Consider the following 26229-nt stretch of genomic DNA (forward strand, 5'->3'; position numbering starts at 1 on the left):
TTTTGTACCTCATTAATTTGTCATATTTCTGGGTTTGAGATTTATCAACTAAAATACTGTCTGCATCTGTATAACTCCAACGGGGAAAAGGTTTTGAATTGCTTTGTTGGTTTATTATCAGAAGGAGTTGTATAGATTTTGGAGAATTTTAAAATCTTGTTTCAGTTTCTCCTCCCTCTGCTATCTCCTGCGGTTGTGATGTCTGGAAGTTTTATGAATAAATTGAGAGCACGTAAAACTAGGATAACGTGTCATCATGGATTGAGAGAGACTGCAGGTGCTGGAATCGAGGCAACAAACAATCTGCTGGAGGAGCTGAAGCAGCATCCTGATGCAGGGTTTCAACTGAAATACCCACAGTTTCTGCTTACTCACCAAGACTTGCCAGCAGATTGGAATCAAAAGATCCAAATAAGTGGGTGGGCAGGCTTTGGCTGATGGAATTCTGCAGGGACCAGTGCCCCAACTGTTCTCAGTCTATCATAATGATTTCACTGAGGGACCAAATATAATATTTCTATGTTTGCTTAGACATTCTACAAAGCAGCAGGAATGTGAGTTATTTAGGATATAAAGAATTAAAGAGATAGAAACAAGGAGGGCGGGTAGAGATGTAGATAGTGCACAACTTTAAGATAAGTGACAGATTTCAAGGGGGTTTGAAATCTGGAGTGCACTGGCTAAATGACTGGTGGATGTGGTTTCTCATGTTTATGATGGGACGACTTGACTCATGAGGTGATACTCAGTAGGGTGGGCCTCTTTGAGGTTTGGGAGAATAGCTGACTGCATTGAAGCATACATGGAGGGCTCAACAGATATGTTTCCTCTGGCTAAGGAGTCTAGAACTAGGAATCATGGTCTCAGAATAAGAAGTAAATTATTCAGAAAAGAAAACGGTGGTGATCTGTCTTGAACTGCAGTAAGTCATCCCTCAGGGAGGAGCTGATGTATTTCATCGTCAAACACAAAGTGCACTGCAGATGCAGTGGTCAAAGCAACACATACAAGGGTACTAGACGAAGGGTCTAGGCCCGAAATGTTGACTGCTTGTTTCCATGGATGCTGTCCGACCTGCTGATGTTTCATCACCAGCCTGTCAAAAACACTTTATCACTGAGGATGTAAATTCAACTGGGTGACATCTGTAACTTTGGTGAACATCTGTAGATGTGTGGTAAAGAGTGTATTAGACTGGCTGCATCATGTCCTGGTATGGGAACACCAGCGCCTTTGAACGGAAAATCCTACAAAAGGTAGTGGACTCGGCCCAGTCCATCATGGTTAAAACCCTCCCAACCATAGAGCACATCCACATGAAGCACTGTCGTAGAAAAGCAGCACCCATCATCAAGGATCCTCACCTCTCAGTTCATGTTCTCTTCTCACTGCTGCCGTTAGGTAGAAGGTCCAAGAGTCTCATGACTCGCACCACCAGGATCAGGAATAGTTATTACCCCTCAACCATCAGGCTCTTGAATAAAAGGGGATAACTACTCACTCACAACATCATTGAGGTGTTCTCACAACCAGTGATCTCACTTTAAGGGCTTTTTGTCTCATTATCTTGTGTTCTTGTTATTTATTACTATTTATTTATATTTGCATTTTCACAGCTTGTTGCCCTCTGCATTCTGGTTGATCTTTGAGCCTGTTATAGCTACTATTTTTAGATTTTCTGCGTGTGCCTGCAGGAAAATGAATCTCAGGGTTGTATATGGTGATGTATATGTACTTAACTAATGAAGTGAGCAAATGTGCTTTAACAGTGCTGGTTAGGAGGGAGTTGCACAATTTCAGTGTAGCTACAATGAAGGAATGGCTTTATTAATCGGGGAAATTAGGCTTGTGTATCTTGGTGGTAGAGGTCAATGGTTTGAGAGAGTTGTTGAAACAGTATTCTAACTGGCTGCATCACCCTCTGGTATGGGGGTGGACTACTGCACGGGATCAAAATAAGCTGTAGAAAGTTGTAAAATTAGTCAGCTGCATCATGTCAATAGCCTCGTAGTATCCTCTGTGGTGCCTCAAAAAGGTAGCATCCATCATTAAGGACCCCCCCCCCCCCCCCCCCACCACCACCACCCAGGACATGCTCTTTTCTGATTGCTACCATCAGGAACGAGGTGCAGGAGCCTGAAGGCACACACTCAGTGATTCAGGAACAGCTTCTTCCTCTCTGCCATCTGATTTCTGAATGGATATTGAACCATGAATGCTACCTCACTACTTTAATTTCTATTTTTGCACTAATTTAATTTCACTGTATAATATGTTTACTGTAATTCATGTTTTCCCCTTCTGTTAGTATGGATTTCATTGTGCTGCGGCTGCAAAGTTAACAAATTTCACAACAAATGCTGGTGATATTAAACTGGAATCTGATTCTGGATGAGGAACACTGCAGTCAGTTGGTGAAGAACATAAATGTTTAAGCTGACGAATGGAGTGTGGGCTGGTGGACTGCACTGTCCTAATGGCGATGAACTGAAATACTGTTGCAGCTAGGCAGGAGCAGAGAGGTTCCAGTGCCATTCCTATCTTATGTAGAAGTTGCAGAGTCTTTGGGAGAGTGAAGAGAAGTGACTTGGCTCAGTAAATAAAACTATTGAGCTGTTCTTGTAGCTGCAGTGTTTCTGAAGCTGGTCCAGTTCTGCTTTGCATTCCTGTGTTCAGACTGTCCCATATTTCCCTATAGCTTGGGAGCAGATCATTTCAATACATTGTGACTGTGCTGGCTCACAGAACGTTACCATTCTCCACTCATTTCTCTGTAAGCTAGTCTCCGCAAATTCCTATCAACTCTTTCAGAATTATAACACGTGTCAATGCAGTTAAACTACCAACCCACATATCTTTGGAATATAACAGGAAAGCAGAGGACTCAAGAAATCCATGTGTTCCCAGGGAGAACAGAAAGCAAGAGAGGTCAGGGTTGGGACTGTGAGGCAAAAGCACTAACATTGCCACTGTATTACCCTTTCCAATGATGGTCACAGCCTGGCATATACATGGTATTTATATAACTTAGCAGGCTGTACCTGGATGGCAGATGAGAAAATCTGCAGATGCTGGAAATCCGTGTAACACACACAAAATGCTGGAGGAACTCAGCAGGCCAGGCAGCATCTATTGAAAAGAATACTGCTGCTATTTTGGACTGAGACCCTTAAGCGGGGTGTGAAGGAGATGAGAGATGGTATGCTCCATCCTCCATTTGTACTGGAATCATAGTGATATACCAGAGTGTAGGCTAGCCCTTCTCGTTCATGACAACCTGAGTTAGAACTTCTGGGCAAGCATGAGGTACCACAAGGAGAAGCTCAGACAAAAGACAAGGGGGCCATGATGGATTACATTTCTTCCTGATTAAAGCATCAAGGAAGATTGAACTATCAAGGCGTATGCTGAGGAGAGTGAGAGGTTCTCAGAGAGACTGCTGGGTTTTAGTCGCTTCCCTTGGAGAGGTCGCTAGGTTTGTGACCCTTCCCTCGGTGGGGCTGCTGGTTCATAACCCTTCCCTTGGAGGGGCCACTGGTTCATGTCACTGCTCTCCGAGGGGCCACTGGGTTGCTCTCAGAGATGTCATTGAAATTTTGGTATTTTTGTATTGGATTGTACTTCATATCGGTCTCTTTCAGTTCTATTTTTTTTTGTCTCGCCCATTGCGGATTGGCAGGCTGGGGGTTTGATGTTCTTGTTTCTAATCTGTTTTTATGCGAGAGAGGTTGGGGCGGGTTTGAGGTTTGCAAGTTTTTATTTCTTTTTCTTTTCGTATGAGGTGGGGTCGATTACAACTAAAGGGTGAGGGGGGGTATTGATGTCTTTCAACCTCTCTCGTTTTCTGTATTTTACGGCTATCTGGAGAAGATAAATCTTAGTTGTATTCCGCATACATACTTGGATAATAAAAAGAACCATTGGGCTTCTAAGTTTTTAGCACCTGTCCTTGAGGTTCTCAGTGTTCAGTGAATGTTGCTTTGTTAGTTTGAATGTTCTTGAACCAGAGATTTTCAGGAATCAGTGGTGATAGTTGCACTTTATTCAAAGAAGTTTTGGGAAGATCTTTTTCTCAGTCAGATTACCAGGGCTTGGAAAAGGGTGTGATTGGGCCTGCCCAGTGAAACAGACTATGTAATGAGGGCTTCATTGTGGAGATGTTGGCCTGAGAGAGGCTGGAGACATTGGTTTGCTTATTCTCTTAGAGGATTTGGAGGGTTTTGCAGAAACAGTTATCTGTGTCAGACCACTAGAAAATAGAAGCAGAAGTTGATCCACTTGGCTGCTCAATCTTGGTTGTAAATGACTGGTCCATTATTTTGTATCTCTGTTCCCTTGTTAGTGACTCTCCTAACAGTGCCAGGTGTAGGTAATCCAAGTCACTGAGGCATTTGGAAGGCAGGGAATGCTGATGGTCAGTGGACCACAGAGCCTGGTGATCTGAGCACTCAAAGACTACACTGCTTCACTAAAGAGAGCTAAAGAAATGACTTGGTAGGTCACACTTAGCCAACCATCATGGTTCAGTTCCTGTCTCTGTAAGGATTTGTATGTTTTTGTGATGTGTAAGTTTCCTGTTGGTGCTGTGGTTTCCCTCACATTCCAAAGGCGTATGAGTAAGGTTAGTAAGTTGGAGGCATGTGTTGCTGCCGGAAGCATGGGGGCACTTGCAGGGTGTCTCCACCACATTCTTAGATTGTTGGTGATTGACACATTTCACTATACGTGTGACAAATAAACCTAATCTTCGATCTTTGGAATTAATTATCAGTATCTGCCTCTGAGAGCTGTATCCTGTGATATAGAAAGTGGTTCACTTTTTCCAGAATCTTGTTGTGCACCGTTAGCATTAAACAGGATGTTGACCTACACAGAGTTTGGAAGAGGATGTGGATTATAAGGCCTGTGTTAATGTACACATTGGTGAAGGTAATGGAATTCGGCCTCTAAAACTGCACAATTGCAAGTGGTGTCAGCATAATGTAGTGAGGTTGTTGGTATTGGGCGACCTTGGTTCCGGACCGGACGCAGTGGAAGAGGTTGCCATTAGTTTTGTAGGTCAGATTCACTCCAGCTGGTAGGAATGAATCATCGAGGTGTACCATTGTAGAGGGAAGGATGGAAATATCGGACTTGCTTGATGCTGGGCTGCACTGAGATAGGGTGTGTTGTGGACCCAGTTACAGTTTGAATGCCGTCATAAGAAATGAAGTAGGGAGAAGGTGTGGGCAGTCAACAGCGTGGGTTTCCCTCATATTTGTCATATTGCTAAAAATCAAGATTAGATTTATTGTCACAAACATCAAAACATACAGTGAAATTCTTCATTTTGTGTCAACAACTGACACAGTTTGAGGTTTGCTAGGGGCAGCCTGTATGTATCGTCACACTTCTGGTGCCAACATAGCATGCAACTCACTAACCCTAATTGTTACTGTACATCTTTGGTATGTGGGAGGAAGCTGGAACACCCGGATGAGATCGCGGGGAGAATGTGCAAACTCGTTAGAGACTGTGGCGGGGATCGATTGCCAATCAGCGGGCGCTGACACTGTATAGAGATTGCACTAACCACTGTGCTGCATTGCCACCATTAAATACACAATGCCTCCAGTTGAACAGCGTCCACTCTGTGATTTGGGTCCTAACTGCTCTTCATTAGTTTGATCGAGGGATGTAGATCTGGGCAGTCTTTGGCCACTTTGGATTTGCCCTGGATTTTGCAGACTCACCACCCTGGTCAGTCTTCCACATTGCTTGTGATTTATCCACTCAACAGCGCTAGTTGAAGATGTTGCATACTTAGTGTTGTATGTTAAAATCACTGAAGAGACACAGCTGGTAGATCTAAAGTAGTCTTTTATTCAACAAAATGGGATAAAGTCTAGAGGAAGAGGCCTGTTGGACCCAATATTACATTGCAATTTATATGCCAAAGCTCAAAGGATAATTCTATATTTACAATGTATCTACAATGCTTCCTTTGAATTGGATATAATTTCCACACCTTTTTCGCACCCACACTTCAGACACCCAAAATGAATGTTAATGAGCATTGTCTGGTTTTTCAATTAACTGATGTCCACAGCTCTCGGAACTTATTTTCAGGGCTGTATTTTAAATTTAATCTACAATCTATGTTCAGGCCTAAAGATTGGTTGCTGAAGTTAATGCTTTGCTGTATGTCTTAACACTTAGTCCTTGGCATTTCTACAGTGGGCATTATCACCATGAAGAATGGTGATGGTTTTGGAACTCTCTGTCCCTGTGTGGCAGCTCACTTTTAGCTTCACCTGGTGGTACTCCTGGGGTCTCCCCCCACCCCCCTACCGACTTCCCAAAGCTGGTGCTGGTGCTAGGCCATTTGGTTCCAGTCTGATTCCTGTAGTTATAGAATTAAAAACCACTACAGCACAGAACAGGCCTGTTGGTCCATCTAGTCCATGCTAGCCTGTTTCTGTACCTAGTCTATCTACCTGCACCTAGACCGTTGTTCTCCAGGATTGGAGGGTTGCGGATGTTGTTCCGTTATTCAAGAAAGGGAGTAGAGATGGCCCAGGAAATTATAGACCAGTGAGTCGTACTTCAGTGGTTGGTAAGTTGATGGAGAAGATCCTGAGAGGCAGGCTTTGTGAGCATTTGGAGAGACACAATATGATTAGGAGTAGTCAGCATGGCTTTGTCAAAGGCAGGTCTTGTCTTACAAGCCTGATTGATTTTTTTTGAGGATGTGACTAACACATTGATGAGGGTAGAGCAGTAGCTGTAGTGTACATGGATTTCAGCAATGCATTTGGCAGGGTACCCCTTGCAAGGCTTACTGAGAAAGTAAGGAGACATGGGATCCAAGGGGACATTGTTTTGTGGATCCAGAACTGGCTTACCCACAGAAGGCAAAGAGTGGTTGTAGACAGGTCATATTCTGCATGGAGGTTGGTCACCAGTGGTGTGCCTCAGGGATCTGTTCTAGGATGCAAAACTGGGCTGAGAAGTGGCAGATGGAGTTCAACCCAGATAAGTGTGAGGTGGTTCATTTTGGTAGGTCAAATATGATGGCAGAATATAGTATTAATGGTAAGACTCTTGGCAGTCTGGAGGATCAGAGGGATCTTGAGGTCCGAGTCCATAGGACACTCAAAGCTATTGTGCTTATGAGCTGAGAGCTAATGTTGCTGCTATATAGGACCTTGGTCAGACCCCACTTGGTGTACTGTGTTCAGTTCTGTTTGCCTCACTAGGGATATGGAAACCATAGAAAGGGTGCAGGAGAGATTTACAAGGATGTTACCTGGATTGGGAGCATGCCTTAGGTTGAGTGAAGGTGGCCGTTTTTCCTTGGAGCGACGGAGGATGAGTGGTGACCTGATAGAGATGTATAAGTTGATGAGTGGCATTGATCATGTGGATAGTCGGAGGCTTTTTTTCCCAGGGCTGAAATGGCTAGCAAGAGAGGGCACAGTTTTAGGTGCTTGGAAGTAGGTACAGAGGAGATGTCAGGGGTAAGTATTTTACGCAGAGAGGGTTGAGTGTGGGGAATGGGCTGCTGGCGATGATGAAGGAGGTGGATACGATAGGGTTTTTTAAGAGACTCCTGGACAGGTACGTGGAGCTTAAAAAATAGAGGGCTATGGGTAACCCTAGGTAATTTCTAAGGTAAGGACATGTTCGGCACAGCTTTGTGGGCGGAAGGGCCTGTATTGTGCTGTTGGTTTTCTATGTTTCTATATCCGTCCCATGCATGTACTAATGTTGTAATTGAACCTGGATTCACCACCTCCGCTGGCAGCTCATTCTACACTCACGCCACCCTCGGGTTCCCCTTAAGTATTTCACCCTTCACCCTTAATCCGTGACCTCTGATTCTAATCTCACCCAGTCTCAGTGGAAAAAGCTTGCTTGCATTCACCATATCTTTACTCCTCATAATCTCTCATCATTGTCCTTCGTTCCAGGGAATAAAGTCCTAAACTATTCAACCTTTTCCTTTAACTGAGGCTCTTGAGTTCCAGCAACATCCTTGTAAGTTTTCTCTGCATTAGTTGTGTGTGGCAATCTCATGTTTTGGAGAAGATTGAGGCAGCCTGTCCTGGAGTATGTTGGAATGGTTGAGGCTAGCGGTTGCATCATGGTTGAGGGTTTTGAAATAAATTGACCCCAAGTGGGCGGAGTTGGCTGATAAAATAGAGCATAGCTGTTTAAGTGATCATATGGAATCGTAGTCTGAAGCTTCTTGAGGAGGTGAGACACAAAGGAAGTGAGTAGCCTGGTTTACTCTCAGTTGCAGAACAAGGGGGTTGGAGTCATGGCTGTGGAATGGAACCTGTGGCAGTCACTTCCTTCTTCCCGGTTTCTTTGGGGAAGCTGGTTGGGATTTTAACAGAAGGTAAAGGTTCCTGTGTGTTTAAATCTGGCCGAAGTGGCTAGTGGGAACAGGATTTGATTCACATGGTTTTGAATTGGTACATTGAAATACAGTGGGTATGTGCTTCAATAAAATAGCAGGGAGCTTCTCCGATGGTGGATCCGTTTTAGTAGCACCACCTTTCACTCTCTGTTCCTATATGTATTGTGGGATCTTTGGAAAAGAGTTTAGGAGAGAATGTTGCAAACTTCACTGAGCACTGATTTGCTGTAATAATGGAGCCTTGTGGTAGAATTGGTGGGCTTGCTGAGTTATGTGCACTATGCTTCGTGCTCCAAATAGTAAATTAATCTCACTAGCCTCACTTCGCCAATCATTATAATTGGCGAAGTAGTGATAGTGTTTGTTTATAATTAATATGCTCTTGTTCATTTGGGGTTATTTTAATGTTAGACTTGTTGCTTCCAGTAATAACTGTAATAATGGGCAGTGTTTCAACAGTTTAGCTGCTGTGGGAGTTTACTTTCACTTCAAACAATTGTTGCTCTTGAACCTGCCCTGTACAGTGTGATGCTTTGTCCCATCCTGCAGTCTTTAACCACTTTGCTGTTCCAGATAAAAATACTGAAAGTACATTTGAAGGAGATGACGATGGATCGAGACAGAAAGGTAGGCAGCAAAGATATACTGTAGTTCATTAAAGTAGTTCAAACTCCTACCAATCTTGCAACTATGCACATCTTTATCTTGGATAGATTTTAAACCCCTGGATTGAGTGTCTGGAACTTGGGTGTATTCTTTCAGCAGATTGAGCTACACTAATTTAGGAGTGTTTCTGGTGGTTGATCAGCTGTGGGCTAGGGTGGAAGCATCCTCTGCACAGCCCTGCATTCACCTGTGAAGGCTAGATGGGGCTCAGTGGTTTGCATTGTTATAACTCATTGAGAAGGTTGTGGATTCGATCCTCACAGCTTTGTACTAGTAACCCAAGTTGATTCTCTAGTGCAGAAACAAGGGAATGCAACACTGCCTTTGAGATGTGACAATAAACTGAGTTCTTCAGATGAAACCATAAACCAAACTCTTGGTTTTTTTTTGAGTTGGCTAAAGACCTCCTCGTTGCCTGGTACTTCTGTCGTGTGAATATTACTAGCTGTGTATCAGTACACATGAACATTGTCTAGGGTGATATGGTAGTGTAGTGGTTAGCACAACATTTTACAGTCAGGCGACCCAGGTTCATTTCCTACTGCTGTCTGTAAGGAGTTTGTACATTCTCGCCATGACCGCGTAGGTTTTCTCCCACAGTCTGAAGACGTACCAGTTGGTAGGTTAATTGGTCGTTGTAAATTGTTCTGTGATTAGACTCAGATTTGGAGGTTGGTGTGGCTCAAAGGGCCTACTCTGTGCTCTATCTCTATAAATAAATCCTGCTGAATGCAGCTATGGCCTGGTTCATTTGATTAGTTTGGACAGGAGTTGGAAATGGACTTGTTTATAACAAGTGTCTTCATTCTGATCTTATGGAAGGAAGGTCATTAATGGAAGCAGCTGGAGATGGATGGGAATAGGACGCTGCCCTGACAAAATCCTTGGCTTAGAGAATTTAGCTCCAACGACTGAAATAATGTTTCTTTTATGGATGTAACTAACCATTTCACCTTGGATCTTAGTATCTACTCATTCATTTTGCTTGTCTTCCTTGATGTACTAGTCATTCAGATGTTATCTTGATATCAAGGAAATAACTCCTGCCTCTGGAATTTAGCTCTTAGATCCATGTGAGCCCCAAGATATGATGAGGCACAGTGGCCCTTATAGACCCCACACTTAGCAGCCTGTTGTGACTTTATCCACTGACAATTCCATCGCTCCCTGCTTATTGAGAATAGTGTGTGGTCTGATTAGATGTGCTCTGCTTTACTTTGTGTGAATTTAACACATACCCAAGCATGTGTAAACAGCTTGAATTGGAGATGCAGCCGGTTCTGCAGGTCTAGAACTCTGTACTGAAGCCAGAATGTTATCTGGTTTCATGGTCTTTGCTACATCCAGCACCTAAAGTTGTATGGGACAGAAACATTCCTTCAACCCACCATCTCCATGTCAACTTTATTGCCTGTTTAATTCCAGATTAGATTGTTTTATTCCTTGACTATTAGTACCTGTTTAGATGTATCTTTAATATAGAGATTATATTTGATTCCACTACTACCTCTGGCAGTGAATTCAACCTATCACTCACTCTGTTTAAATAAAAAATCTTTCCTTCAAGAGGCATAAATAGAGTGGACAGGGAGTATCTGTTTCCCAGGGTCGAAATGTCTAATACCAGAGGGCATGCATTGAAGGTGAGAGAGGGTGGGTACAAAAGAGATGTGAGTGGTGGTTGCCTGGAATGTGCTGCTTGGTACGGTGGGAGAGGCAAATACGTTAGAGGCTTATAAGAGACATTTAGATAGACACATGGATGTAAAGGAGATGGAGGGGTATGGACATTGTAGTAGGAGAGATTACTTTTTAGCTGGTTTGTTACAACATTGTTCCTATGCTGTACAGTTTATATTCTATGTTCTAAATCTCATTTAAAACTCCTTCCTCTCTCTTTAAAATAAATCTGTATGCTTGCATTTATTGGGAAGAAATTTCTATGTGCCAGCACCTTCTGGATCAGCCATCCAGTTGGGATCTTGTTAAATGCCTTAATAAAGTCTGTATGGACAGCTTCTACTACTTTGCCTTCTTTAGTCTTCTGATCTTCCTCCTCAACAAAATGAACCAAATTGGTAAAACAAGATTTCCCCTGCACAAAACCATGCTGACAATCTCTGATCAGCTCTTTCCTTACATAAATACTACACCTTAGTATCTTGTCCAGTGAGTTACCTGCCTTAACTCTGCTGCTGCCCTTCTTAAATAAAGGAACATGCAGCAGCAAAGGGTCTCGTTGGACCGTCCGTCTCCCTAAATAGGCTTTGCCTGACCTGCTAACTTCCTTTAGCATTTTGTATATTGTTCTAGATTTCCAGTGTCTGCAGTGTTTTTGTGACAACATTAGCTATCCTTCAGTTTTTTGGCACCTCACCTGTGGCTGAAGAAAATACAAAAATCTGTTGGGGTCACAGCTTCTCAAACCTTGTGTCTCATGATCTCTAACACCTCCTCCTTCCTAGTGATTATTGCATTACTCCATGAATGCATCATATTCCACGTCTTAACCCTTGCTGATGTATAATATATTTAGGAACTCATCCATATTGACTGACTCCAATACAAATTATCTTAGTGTCCCTGAGGGAACCCACTCTTACCCTGTATACCATTTTACTCTCAGCTGTCTTTTGCTGTGACTCGGAATGAATTGTATTGGCTGCAAGTTGATTGAGGTAGAAAGCTGAGATGGACTACCTGTTTGACACTTCTGCCTGAACGTGGTTATAAATACCTCAGCCTTGCCTCCCACACTAAACTGTGTGTTTCTGAGGTGTCCTTGGAGTAGCCTCCTGTGAGATGTTTATATGTCAAGTACCATTGAAATGATGGCTTGACCAATAATATGACCATGTTCAGAAATGTCCCTCATAGGTGCCCAATTCAGAGCTGCCATCAAATTAACACAATGATAACGATGGGTTTCCTCAGTATGAAGTTGGGACTTTGTGTCCTCATGGACTCTATAATGATCATCTCTCCCACTGCTGTACCTGGTACAGCTAGATTAATGAGGGTGAGGTCCAGTTGGCATAACTCACTGCCAGTCTAGTAACTATGCCCTTTGGCTCTTGACCAACTTGGGTCAAAAAGAAGTCACTCTTGGTGATGGACAGTAAAATTCCCCACCATGAGTACTTTTGATGCCCATGTTCTCAGTGCTGTTTCTGCATGTTGTTCAAAATGGAGGAGAGCTGTTTGTCAACTGAGGGAGGACGGTGAGCACCATGATCAGGTTTCTAATTTGTGTTCGAATTCTTGCCATGGTACTTCATGGGGAGTGCAGTCTCTGAGGACTAACCTGGGGATTGTGATGGAGGAGCTGGCATGTTTTCAGTAAGATATGATTCTCTGAACAAATCCATATCTGGATGTTTGATTCATCTGGGAGACAACTCTCCAGGTTTAGATACCAGGGTATGCGAGGACGACTTTGCAAGTTGATTGGGCTGGGGAAAAGACTTTTCCACGTCTCAGATGTGGCATTGTGATTGACCGATTTGGTTTTGTGTTCCTCTGTTTGAACACAGAAGACAACTGAATGCCTTGCTGTGCCAGGTCAGGGATATTTGGGAGTTACGTATAGTTCAGACTAGGTAAGGACAGTCGATTTACTTCCCTGAAGGATGTTAGAGAACCAGATGCATTTAGGTCAGTAGTGTTGCTGTTGTGGCTGTCTTTATAAAGAGAAGTTTTCCTAATTCTCAATTATATTAGAACATAGAACATTACCAACTAAATTTAAATTCCACTACTGTCTTGTTAGAAGTTGAACTCTGGTTTCTCAATTACCTCTGGGTGGATAACAGTACTGGATTTGTATTGGGGAAAGGACAGATCCTGAGACTGAAAACTACCAGCAGACGTTGCTTTTGTTAGCAAGTGTTTGTCTTTGTAGCAGGTTCTGTCAAGCCTTCGGTGAAGCAGCACAGGGATGTATAGGGTAGAGAAAAGCATGGGCTGTGTTACCAGTCTGAAATTAAAACAGGGTGAGGGTGGGAAGAGCAGGATTTACACTGAACAGTGATTTAATAAAGTGGGCACTAGGTTGGGTGATGGATTAGTACAGGGACATGGGAGGGAACAGAGCTGTGAGGTACACAGGGCTCTTAAGAATTAACAGGGTGTGATTACTTGAGTATCCGTACAAAACTGGGTTTAGACAATAGGTGCAGAAGTAGACCATTCGGCCCTTCGAGCCTGCACTGCCATTTTGAGATCATGGCTGATCATCTACTGTCAATACCCGGTTCCTGCCTTGTCCCCATATCCCTTGATTCCCCTATCCATAAGATACCTATCTAGCTCCTTCTTGAAAGCATCCAGAAAATTGGCCTCCACTAGGCAGTACATTCCAGACCCCCACAACTCTCTGGGAGAAGTTTTTCCTTAACTCTGTCCTAAATGACCTACCCCTTATTCTCAAACCATGCCCTCTGGTACTGGACTCTCCCAGCATCTGGAACATATTTCCTGCCTCTATCTTGTCCAATCCCTTAATAATCTTATATGTTTCAATCAGATCCCCTCTCAATCTCCTTAATTCCAGCGTGTACAAGCCCAGTCTCTCTAACCTCTCTGCGTAAGACAGTCCAGACATCCCAGGAATTAACCTCGTGAATTTACGTTGCACTTCCTCTACAGCCAGGATGTCCTTCCTTAACCCTGGAGACCAAAACTGTACACAATACTCCAGGTGTGGTCTCACCACGACTCTGTACAAATGCAAGAGGATTTCCTTGCTCTTATACTCAATTCCCTTTGTAATAAAGGCCAACATTCCATTAGCCTTCTACACTGCCTGCTGCACTTGCTCATTCACCTTTAGTGACTGATGAACAAGGACTCGTAGATCTCTTTGTATTTCTCCCTTACCTAACTCTACACCGTTCAGATAATAATCTGCCTTCCTGTTCTTACTCCCAAAGTGGATAACCTCACACTTATTCACATTAAACGTTATCTGCCAAGTATCTGCCCACGCACCCAGCCTATCCAAGTCACCCTGAATTCTCCTAACATCCTCATCTCATGTCACACTGCCACCCAGCTTAGTATCATCAGCAAATTTGCTGATGTTATTCTCAATGCCTTCATCTAAATCATTGACGTAAATTGTAAACAGCTGTGGTCCCAATACCGAGCCCTGTGGCACCCCACTTGTCACCACCTGCCATTCCAAGAAACACCCATTCACCGCTACCCTTTGCTTTCTGTCTGCCAACCAGTTTTCTATCCATGTCAATGTCTTCCCCCCGATGCCCTGAGCTTTGATTTTACCCACCAATCTCCTATGTGAGACCTTATCAAATGCCTTCTGAAAATTGAGATACACTACATCCACTGGATCTACCCCGTCTAACTTCCTGGTTACATCCTCGAAAAACTCCAAAAGATTAGTCAAGTATGATTTACCCTTGGTAAATCCATGGTGGCTCGGCCCAATCCTATCACTGCTATCTAGATATGCCACTATTTCATCCTTAATAATGGACTCTAGCTAATCTTCCCCACCACCGATGTCAGGCTGACAGGTCGATAGTTGTCTGTTTTCTCCCTCCCTCCTTTCTTAAAAAGTGGGGTAACATTAGCCATTCTCCAATCCTCAGGAACTGATCCTGAATCTAAGGAACATTGGAAAATGATTACCGATGCATCCACAATTTACAGGGCCACCTCCTTTAGTACCCTAGGATGCAGACCATCTGGACCTGGGGATTTGTCAGCCTTCAGTCCCATCAGTCTACTCATCACTGTTTCCTTCCTAATGTCAATCTGTTTCATTTCCTCTGTTACCCTTTGTCCTTGGCCCATCCATACATCTGGGAGATTGCTTGTGTCTTCCTTAGTGAAAACAGATCTAAAGTACTCATTAAATTCTTCTGCCATTTCTCTGTTTCCCATAACAATTTCACCCAATTCATTCTTCAAGCGCCCAAGATTGTTCTTAACTATCTTCTTTCTCTTCACATACCTAAAAGAGCTTTTGCTATCTTCCTTTATATTCCTGGCTAGCTTGTGTTCGTACCTCATTTTTTTCTCCCCATATTGCTTTTTTAGTTAAGTTCTGTTGTTCCTTAAAAACTTCCCAATCTTCTGTCCTCCCACTCACCTTAGCTCTGTCATACTTCCTTTTTTTTAATGCTATACAATCTCTGACTTCTTTTGTCAACCACTGTGGCCCCTTTCCCCCCTTTGAATCCTTCCTTCTCTGGGGGATGAACTGATTTTGCACCTTGTGCATTATTCCCAAGAATACCTGCCATTGCTGTTCCACTGTCTTTTCTGCTAGGCTATCCGTCCAGTCAACTTTGGCCAGCTCCTCCCTCATGGCTTCATAGTTTCCCCTGTTCAACTGCAACACTGACACCTCCGAGCTGCCCTTATCCTTCTCAAATTGCCGATAAAAACTTATCATATTATGATCACTACCTCCTAATGGCTCCTTTACTGCAAGATCGCTTATCAAATCCTGTTCATTATATAACACTAAATCCAGAATAGTCTTGTCCCTGGTCGGCTCTCGTACAAGCTGTTCCAAGAATGCATCCCGTAGGCACTCTACAAACTCCCTATCCTGTGGTCCAGCACCAACCTGATTCTCCCAGTTCACCTGCATGTTGAAATCCCCCATAACTACTGTGACATTACATTAACCTTTGCCACATGCCAATGTTAACTCCCTATTCAACTTGCACCCAATATCCATGCTACTGTTTGGTGGCATGTAGACAACACCCAATTGGGTCCTTTTGCCCTTACTGTTCCTCAGTTCTATCCACACAGACTCTACTCCTCCTGACTCTATGTCCCCACTTGCAAAGAACTGAATCTCATTCCTCACCAACAGGGCAACCCCACCCCCTCTGCCCACATTTCTGTCCCTACGATGGCACGTACACCCTTGTACATTCATTTCCCAGGTCTGATCTCCCTACAGCCATGTCTCTGTTATCCCAACAACATCATAGTTACCCGTTTGCACCTGAGCTTCAAGCTCATCTGCCTTATTTCTGACACTTTGTGCATTCAGATATAGAATCTTTAGCCCATTTCTCCTCTCTCTGTTTGAATCGCTGCCTATTGTGCTTAACCCAGCTCCCCGAACTCCCATCGGGCTATATGCCCCTAGAATTTTGTTGTCCTTCCTAAGTTTACTTATTCTTTCAACACATTTAACTTCATGTTCCGTCAGACCATCCCTCTGTACATGTGTCCTCCTTATCACTTGTTCCGCCTCACCTTTCCCTACTACACACTTAATATTCCGGAACTGTGTAGTCCCCACCAGTCCTTTATTTTTCCTCTTGCTATCCTCTCTCACATTCTGGATCCCCGCCCCCTGCAAATTTAGTTTAACCCCCCCCCTCAAGAAGCACTAGCAAACTTCCCTACAAGAATGTTAGTACTGCTCCAGTTCAGGTGTAAAATGAAAAGCACGTACTCAGGCTCACTGTTTAATTAGATATTGTACATATCTTTGGAGAGAGTGGGGCAGTGGTGTTGGTTCAGTCATTTTACAAAGCTATGGGGAAAGAGTGGGATTAGTTTAGGATTGGCACAGTACTGTTGGGAGAAAAAGGAGCAGTGGGATTAGATTGGGATGGATACATAGCTGTGGAATGAGTGTGGGGCAGGAGAGAGGGTTAGTTAAGGATTAATAGTGCTGGAGAGAGAGTGGAGCCTGGGGATTAATTGGGCATTGGTATCTGGATATGAGAGAGGCAGTGAAATGAGTTTGGTCTCAGTGCAGAGCTGAGGGGTGAGTGCAGAACGGGATTTAGTTTTATGTTGCACTGGAGAAGGGTGTGGATATGTTTTGTGTTGAAAGGCTTGTGAGTTGTGTGTAAATGTGCTGAGTTGTTGAGTATGGAAGTGAGACAAAGAAGGCCTCTTTCTTTTGACACTGCCAGCTTTACCTCAATCTCTTCACAGTAGTGCAACAATATGTTTTTGTTAATTTTGATCTTTTCTCAATCTTTAGGTCCTCTGCCTTCACCCAAAGAATTGATCAAAGGGAATATTAAAACTGTCATCGAGTACAAAATTGATGAGGATGGGAAGAAATTTAAGGTGAGGTTCCTCCTACCTTGGAAATCTAGTACCGGAAAATCTCCCTTTATCCGTTCATTAACTGGTTGGCATTGTGATCATTCTAAGGAGGCTGCAGGTTGAGATAAACTCCTGTAAGTACGTGCAAATCATCTGCCACACTCGTGTTTTGCAGTGTGTCTAACAGAAGGAAGGCAGTTGTTTAAATCTTCTGCTTACACTTTGAAACAGTTCATAATTTTCTACCATTGTACTGGCTGGACACATAACTTGAGATCAACTTTGCCTTTTAGTTGGTGTTGTCAAGCCATGAAACCTTGGGTTTTGTATTGAAGCTGCTCCACCAGTGCCCAGAGGAGAAGGAATCCTGCCGCCATTCAGCACTCTGGTTCACTGTGCACTAAAATGGCCTGTCACTTGAGCAGAGGTTTATCACATTTCTTGGTGTGAATGATGATGGGAAATGTGGGCAAAGATCACACTTTGAGAATTAATTCTCTTAAACTGTTCTTTCCTGTCAGTGGAGAAACAGAAATTGTCTCCCTCTATTGACTTGGATTTGGTTACATGGGTAGGACATCCCTTTGGCTGCTGTGTATGATTATGTATAACTGTACAACATCCTATGTAACAGCAGCTCAGGCAGTGCCTCAGTGATAGACCCCTCATTCTGCTGGGCTTTCGCTTCCACCACACTTAGGAGAGTTGATCGCTATTCAGCTGTTGATGTAATGCTGTCCTGTCAGTCTCCAGAGTTTACTCCTGTGATCATACCCCTTGGTTTACTCAACAGTTCCAGTAATAGGCTGGCTGGCTGCCCATTTCCCTGCTTGCTGATGGCAGAAAGCAGTGAGTCTGGATAGAGAGCACCCATTCTTCCGCAGATCTTGCTGTATAGATTGTTTGTCTAAACTGGTCCATGTTACTTCCTCCCACCCCTCTTCCATGGATCTATTTCTTCCTCTCCCCTGCTTGTTCAGCCCCACTTGGACTATTTTATGCATATGCAGGCCCTTCAGCCCACTGAGTATGTGCTAACCATCAACCACTCACTTAGACCAATCCTGCATTAATCTCAGTTTCTATCCTCTCCATGTTGTCATTAAATTCCACCCCCCCCCCCCATACTGCCAATCACCTACACACTCGAGACCGTTTACAGCAGACAACTAACCTACCAACCCTCAGTCTTTGGGATGTGGGGGAAAACTTACGTGGTCACGGAGGACGTACGAACTCCTCACAGACAGCAACAGAAGTCAGGGTTGAACATGCTTACTCAAGTGAAATAAAATGGTTAATTGAAAAAGACAAATTTTGATCTTTCCGCAGATTATTCGCACATTCAGAATTGAAACCAGGAAGGCTTCCAAAGCTGTGGCCAGGAGAAAAGTGAGTATCTTTTTGAGCCAATGCCCTTGCAGAATAATTGCATCAAACAAGGAGTTTTAAAATCTGTGTTCTTTGCAGTGAGCTGTTGTTAAAGGGTTCTCTTGTTCACTTGATGAGAACAGTTACAGTTACTTTGTGTCTATATTTCTATACACACTTTGCCTTTATATGCATTCACACCCATTCTTCTGCAACTCCTGGACTAGTTATTCCTGTTGTCTTCCCGCACTTCCCTCTCAGCTTCCCAGAAATTCTGCTGTGCACTAATGAGCACCAGGATCCATTTCCTTACCACCCTCTGCTTGGCGATGCACACTGGCTTCTGGTCAATCAGCACTCTCTTAACATTGGCATCATTCTCTTAAATCCTTCTGTGCTTTGTATTTCTGATTTTCTCCAGCCCTGCAGCTGTCCGAGAGTTTTTGTGCTGAAGCTTTGGGAGTGGGACTTGGACTGTGAACGTGCTGACTCTTGAGAGTGTGATTGAGTGAGCCATGACTCTCCCTTTCAGGAGAAGGGTGTGTCCAGTCACTCTCAAACTCAGACTGGCTTTTATCTATTTGCAGAACTGGAAGAAATTTGGAACCTCGGAGTATGACCCACCCGGTCCCAATGTTGCCACAACGACGGTCAGTGATGATGTGTACATGACCTTCATCACCAACAAAGAGGTGAGGCATGAAGTATCGTGTGACTAGTACTTGGCAAGTTAAAGACCAGTGATTACTTGCCAGAGCTTAAGGCTACTTAGCTAGTCTTTGTGTATTAGCCTCTATAAAACCTTTTCTTATGTGAGGTGTTCTCAGGTAGTGTCCTAAATCACAGCTCACAGCGTTGAAACATTTCCTTCATATTCCCCATGGTTCTTTTGACCAAAACCTAAAATCCAACTTTGTAACCCTTTAGAGTTTCTTATCAAGTTGGTAAACAATCTTGTATCTATTCAATCTCCACCCCCCACCATCTTTTTTACTAAAGCAGAATGTCCAGTGTTCCCACATCACTTTTGTCTCGTTGCTGAGATCATTTCACCCTCTTCAATGCCATAAGACCATAATACGTAGGAGTGTCAGGCTATTTGGACCATCAAATCTACTGTACCATTCGATCATGGCTGGTTTATTTTCCCATTGTATGCCTTCTCCCTGTAGCCTTTGAATCCCTTATTGATCAAGAACCTGTTAACATCCACTTTAAATGTACCCTAAGACATGACCTCCACAGCCGTCTGTGGCAATGAATTGCGCAGATTCACCATCCTCTGGCTGATCTCTATCTTGAATGGACTTCCTCCTGTTATGAGGTGGTGTCCTCAAGTTGGAGACTTACCCACTAAAGGAAACATCCTTTCCATCTCCAATCTATCGAGGCCTTTCAATATTCGGTAAGTTTCAATGCGATCCCCCTCCTTATTCTTCTAAACTTCAGTGAGTACAGACTGAGAGCATCAAACACTCCTCACAGATAAACTCTCATCCCTGGGATCATTCTCATAAACCTCCCCTGGAACCCTGTCCAATGCCAGCACGCCTTTTCTTTGACGTGGCTCAAAGCTGCTCTCCAAATGTGGTTTGACCAATGTCTTATGAAGCTCATCCTTGCCTGGACGTGGATGCAGCCTCCTGCTGAGAGGCGACATTGCAACAAAACGTCTCTTCTGTGGGTGGCATTTCCTGTGTCTGACACCTTATGGTGGCCTGACCGCTGCAATGGGCTGTAAATGCCTGCCGACAATGTATCATCTCTGTGCTGCTCCCTTCAGTGTTGGTTCAAAAGACCAACTTCAGCTATATGAAGTAGCCAGCAGAGTTAAAGACCCTACTCACCCAGACATTCTCTCTTCTCTCCTCTTCCTTTGGGCAGAAAATACAAAAGCTTGAATGCACATTTCAAAAAGCTCAAGGACAGTTCTATCCTGCTGTTATAAAACTATTGAAATGTGCCCAGTTGTCTACTGATCTTATTACCTACCTCGTTATGGTCTTGCATCTTCTGCCTGCACTGCAGTTGCTCTGTAGCTGTGGCACTTCATTCTGTTAGTGCTTTACCTTGTACTGCCTCAGTGCACTGTGTGTAATGATTTGATCTGTACGAACAGTATGCAAGGCGAACTTCACTGTGCCGTGGTACATGTGACAATAATAAACCAATTCCCTTTCCAATAACAATGTGCATTCAGGAGTTTAATACCCCAAGCTGATTCACAGGAGTAGCATCAGTGAATGCAGAAACTGCGGCAAGAAGGTATTGGGCTGGGTGGCCAGAGTTTGGTCAGGGAGGTAGGATTTGCGGAGTAATAAATAATCCCCAAGTGAACTCAGTGGTTGAGCTGTATCTGTGGGGTAAGGGGTGGGGGGGGGGGGGGAGGAATTGTTGATGTTTGGGGTTCTAACCCTACATTTTCAAAGATTGAAATTACATTTATTATCAAAGTGAATACAGTATACAACCCTGAGATTCTTACCCACAGACGTCATGAAGCAGAAAACGATGGAACCCGTTTACAGGAAAATGTCAAACCCTTCCCAATCTCCATGCACCAAAAAAAAAACAAATCGCACAAACAGACCAGATACAAGTTGCTCCAGGTTTCAGCATCATGTGTCTAAGTTTTAAGGAATGTGTCGGAGCAGAGAAAGGGTTGAGAAGGAGTTTAGAGGGGCTCAGCAGCAGCAGAATTATAAAAATGTAATTTGAAGAGTAGAGTGGTCTTCAGAGGCCATAGACTGATTGTAGAGAAGGAACAAGGTCAGAGAAGTTTGGAAATAAATGTACTTTTAAAGACAAGGCTTTAGGTGAAACCACCTGGGTTCCTTGGCTGTTTAAGTCTAGGGAATACACACACTAGTCCTGCCAAACCTGTGAGACTGAGATGGTTCTCCCACCTGAATCCCCCCCGTTTGTGTGGATGCTGTGTAATTTGCTACCCTGTTACAATTCACTGCCAGGAAATAGCAGGCAGCACATTGCATATGATTAAAGGAATTATATTTATGACTCTTACTTAACTAAAGGGTTAGTAAAGAAGAGAAGGAAAAAAACACAGGGCCCATTATAATCAAATGGTTAAATGTGCACAAGCTGGAGCTCAGCTTGAGCTCCTCTGTCACTCAGGTGCTGGGCCCTCGGTCTGTGTGAAAGCACCTACCACCTTCGGAATGTCGCTCGCAATCCATCTCAATCAAACTGGTCTCCCACTGGGTCAAATCCTACAACTGGTTCTCCCCAGTGTCTTCTTTCTTCATCTCCCACCGAAGAAAAAGGACCCAGCTCACACCGATGTCAGGCACACAACACAAAGACACACTCCCCTCATTGGATGGCACCCGTAATCTCCAACTATAACCTAAACACTGCTTCTGCAGAAAGACCATCATTACTTTAGCAGTGAAACCTTTCCTAGGGTGTTACGTAACTGGGAGCTGGTGAACATCGGTGATAGTGTAGGGATTACATTAAGCTTCACATCCTCCAGAACCATAGTCATTGCGAGAGGATGTCCAGTGTGGCGGTATAGCAATGGGTGATTTGAGGTGAAGATGAAAGATGTCTACTCACGGTCATAGGACAGACTCAGGTAAGATGATACTCTATGGTCTCTTGTTCCAGGAAGGAAGTTACAGGTGAAGTTTATAATTTCAAATTTGTGGAATGGTTCAGTATTTCTCAGGCTCTGTCTAACTGAGGGTTTGATTCTCTCAGTGCTGGGGGTGATTCTAATCAACTGACCCTTTGAAACCTCTCTCTAGGATCTAAATAACGCAGAGGAGGATGACCCAATGGCCAAATTGAAAGGCCAGAAGATCGTGTCGTGCCGAATCTGTAAAGGCGACCACTGGACCACACGCTGTCCGTATAAAGACACGCTGGGACCCATGCAGAAGGAGCTAGCTGAGCAGCTGGGCCTTACAACAGCCGAGAAGGAGAAGGGTTCAGGTACTGTGGCTCTTGTGTGCACATCACCTGCAGGGAGCTGTACTAAATATCTAGAGACCTGACTATCCCCACCTTGGCAACCAAGGAACTTAAATCCACTTAGTAAAGGAACAATTAAAAGGCAGCATTAATATATTGACTGAATCGCTGTCCATAAGATATAGGAGCAGAATGAGGCCATTTTGCCTATTGAGTCTGCCATTTCATCGTGGCTGATTCATTTTCCCCCTCAGCCCCAATCTCCTGCCTTCTCCCCATATCATAGAAACATAGAAAACCTACAGCACAATGCAGGCCCTTCGGCCCACAAAGCTGTGCTGAACACGTCCTTACCCCTAGCGCGCTATTTTTCTGAGCTCCACGTACCTATGCAGGAGTCTCTTAAAAGACCCTATCGTATCTGCCTCCACCGTCACTGGCAGCCCATTCCAAGCACTCACCACTGTCTGCGTTTTTAAAAAAAAAACTTACCCCTGACATCTCTTCTGTAGCTACTTCTAAGCAACTTAAAACTGTACCCTCTCATGCTAGCCATTTCAGCCCTGGGAAAAGGCCTCTGACTATCCACACAATCAGTACCTCTCATCATCTTGTACACCTCTATCAGGTCACCCCTCATCATCGCTCCAAGGAGAAAAGGCTGAGTTCACTCAGGCTTAACTCAAAAGGCATGTTCCCCAGTCCAGACAACATCCTTGTTAATCTCTTCTGCACCCTTTCTATGGTTTCCACATCCTTCCTGTAGTGAGGTGACCAGAACTGAGTACAGTTCTCCAAGTGGAGTCTGACCAGGGTCCTATATAGCTGCAACAGTACCTCTCGACTCCTAAACTCAATCCCTTCATGCCTTGACTAATCAAGAATCTATCAACCTCTTCCTTTAATATAAACAAAGACTTGTCCTCCACAGCGGCCTGTGGCAACAAATCCCACAGATTAGGCTAAAAAAATTCTGAGGCTGTGTCCTGTGGTCATGGGAAGCATTGTCTCCTCATCCACTCTATCAAGGCCTTAGAGCAATTGATAAGTTTCAATTAGGTCACCCCTCATTCTTCTGAATTCTTGTGAATGCAAGCCCAGAGCCATCAAATACTCTTCATATGACAAGCCTTTTAATCACAGATTTATTTTTGTGAACTTCCTTTGAACCCTCTCTAATATCAGCCCATCCTTAGATAAGGAGCCCAAATCTGATCACAATTCTCCAAGTGAGGTTTCACCAGTGTTTTCTAAAGCCTCAATGTTACATCTTTGCTTTTATATTTAGTCCTCTCAAAATGAATGCTAACATGGCATTTGCCTTCCTCACCACTGACTCAGCCTGCAAACTAACCTTCAGGGTGGATTCCCAAGTTCCTTTGTGTCTCAGATTTTCTCACCGTTTAAAAAAAAAAGTCTATGCTATCATTAACAAAGATTGATCTAGATCATTAATGTCCTGTAAGGAAGGAAATCTGCTGACCTATTTGTGACAGCAGGAATTAGGAGCAGGAGTAGGCCATCCGGTCCATCGAGCCTGCCCCACCATTCAATAAGATCATGGCTGATCTGTCCGTAAACTCAGCTCCATCTACCTGCCTTTTCCACATAGCCCTTAATTCCCCTAGTATGTAAAAATCTATCTAACTGTATCTGAATTATATTTAGTGAAGAAGCCTCAACTGCTTCCCTGGGCAGAGATTCACTACTCTCTGGGAAAAACAGTTTCTCCTCATGTCCATCCTAAATCTTCTCCCCTGAATGCCCCCTAGTTCTAGTCTCACCTACCAATGGAAACAACTTTCCTGCTTCTATCTTACGTATCCCTTTCAAAATTTTATGTCTCTATAAGATCCCCTCTCATTCTTCTGAATTCTAGAGAGTATTGTCCCAGGCGACTCATAGGTTAACCCCTTCATCCCGGTGAACTTCCTCTGCACTGCCTCCAAAGCCAGTGTATCCTTCCTCGAGTATGGAGACCAGAACTGCACACTTCCAGGTGCAGCCTCACCAATACCCTGTATAGTTGCAGCATGACCTCCCTGCTCTTGAATTCAATCCCTCGAGCAATGAAAGCCAACATTCTATTTGCCTTCTTAATAACCTGTTGTACCTGCAAGCCAATTTTCTGTGATTCATGAACAAGCACTCCCAAGTCCCTGTGCACAACATAATGCTGCAATCTTTCACCAATTAAGTAATAATCTGCTCTTCTATTCCTTCCAAAGTGGATGATCTTGCATTTACCAATGTTGTATTCCATCTGCCCACTCACTTAACCTATCTATATCCCTCTACAGACTCTCCACATCCTCTGTACAATTTGCTTTTCCACTCAGTTTAGTGTCATCAGCAAATTTTGCTACGCTACACTCAGTCCCTTCTTCCAAATCATCAGTGTAAATGGTAAACAGCTGCGGGCCCAGCACCGACCCCTGCGGCACCCCACTCACCACTGACTGCCAGCTGGAGAAACACCCATTTATACCAACTCCCTGCCTTCTGTCGGTTAACCAATCCACTATTCATGTTCACTTCCTCCAACTCCACGCATCCACATCTTACTTATAAGTCTTATTCTGCGGCACCTTACCGAACACCTTCTGGAAATCCAAGTATACGACATCTACCTGTTCCCCTCTATCCACTGCACTCACTATGTCCTCAAAGAACTCCAGTAAGTTTGTCAAACAGGACCTGCCCTTTCTGAATCCATGCTGAGTCTGTCTAATGGAACCACTCCTTTCTAAATGTTTCGCTAATTCTTCCTTAATGACAGCTTCAAGCATTTTCCCGACTACAGATGTTAAGCTAACTGGCCTATAGTATATATCCTTCTTTAAAAAAGGGGCGTGACATTTGCTGTCTTCCAATCCGCCAGGACCTACCCAGAGTCTAGAGAGTTTTGATAAATGTCTACTATAACCTTTGCCAAATCCCTCAACACCCTGGGATGCATCCCATCAGGACCGGGGGACTTATCTATGTTCAGGCCCTCTAGTTTGCTTATCACTATTTCTTTAGTGACAGTGATTTTATCGAGATCCTCCACTCCTATTTTGTCCATAGCATTCTTCTTTGGCGTTTTAGACGTGTCCTCCACCATGAAGACCGACACAAAATAGTCATTCAATGCCTCAGCCATTTCCTTATCACCCAATATCAATTTCCCCTTCTCGTCTTCCAAGGGAACTACGTTGACTTTAGCCATCCTCTTCCGCTTTATATATTTACATAAACTTTTGCTATCTGTTTTTATATTTTGTGCTAATTTATGTTCATACTCTTATCTTCCCATTCCTTATTTTTTATTTAGTTGTTCTTTGTTGCTTTATGAAGTTTTTCCAATCCTCCAGTCTTTGCAACTTTGTACACATGAGCTTTTAATTTGATACTATCTTTTATTTCCTTCGTTATCCAAGGCAGGTTCTCCCCACACTTAGCACTGTGAAAAATCTCTTTGAAAGTATTGCAGTGTACTTAGCACTGTGAAAAATCTCTTTGAAAGTATTGCAGTGTTCCTCAACTGTCCTACCATAGCCTGTGCTCCCAATCCACATTAGCCATCTCCCCCCCATCCCATTATAGTCTCCCTTGTTCAAGCATAATATATTAGTTTTAGATCTAACTTTTTCATCCTCCGTCTGTATGCGAAATTCAATCATACTATGATCACTCTTTCCAAGAGGATCCCTGACTACAAAATCGTTAATCTTACCTGTCTCATTGCACAGGATTAGATCTAAGATAGTATTTTCCCTTATAGGTTCACTAACGTGCTGCTCACGAAAGCCATT

The 26229-nt window shown here is 43.6% G+C and overlaps 1 protein-coding gene across 2 annotated transcripts in view; it reads left to right on the top strand.

The window, feature by feature from the left end:
• The window catches only part of eif3g (eukaryotic translation initiation factor 3, subunit G), a 32997-nt gene that overhangs the window by 566 nt on the left and 6202 nt on the right, over window positions 1-26229 (top strand). Inside the window, exons 3-7 of one of the 2 annotated variants that reach the window (XM_059992330.1) lie at window positions 8978-9031; window positions 17058-17146; window positions 18458-18517; window positions 19084-19188; window positions 22267-22453. In XM_059992330.1, coding sequence (XP_059848313.1) covers window positions 8978-9031; window positions 17058-17146; window positions 18458-18517; window positions 19084-19188; window positions 22267-22453 — 495 coding nt within the window. The remainder of the gene's footprint in view (window positions 1-8977; window positions 9032-17057; window positions 17147-18457; window positions 18518-19083; window positions 19189-22266; window positions 22454-26229) is intronic. The other variant, XM_059992331.1, reaches the window with a different exon arrangement.

Source organism: Hypanus sabinus, chromosome 16 (genome assembly GCF_030144855.1).
Source record: "Hypanus sabinus isolate sHypSab1 chromosome 16, sHypSab1.hap1, whole genome shotgun sequence".
Taxonomy (NCBI): Eukaryota; Metazoa; Chordata; class Chondrichthyes; order Myliobatiformes; family Dasyatidae; genus Hypanus; species Hypanus sabinus.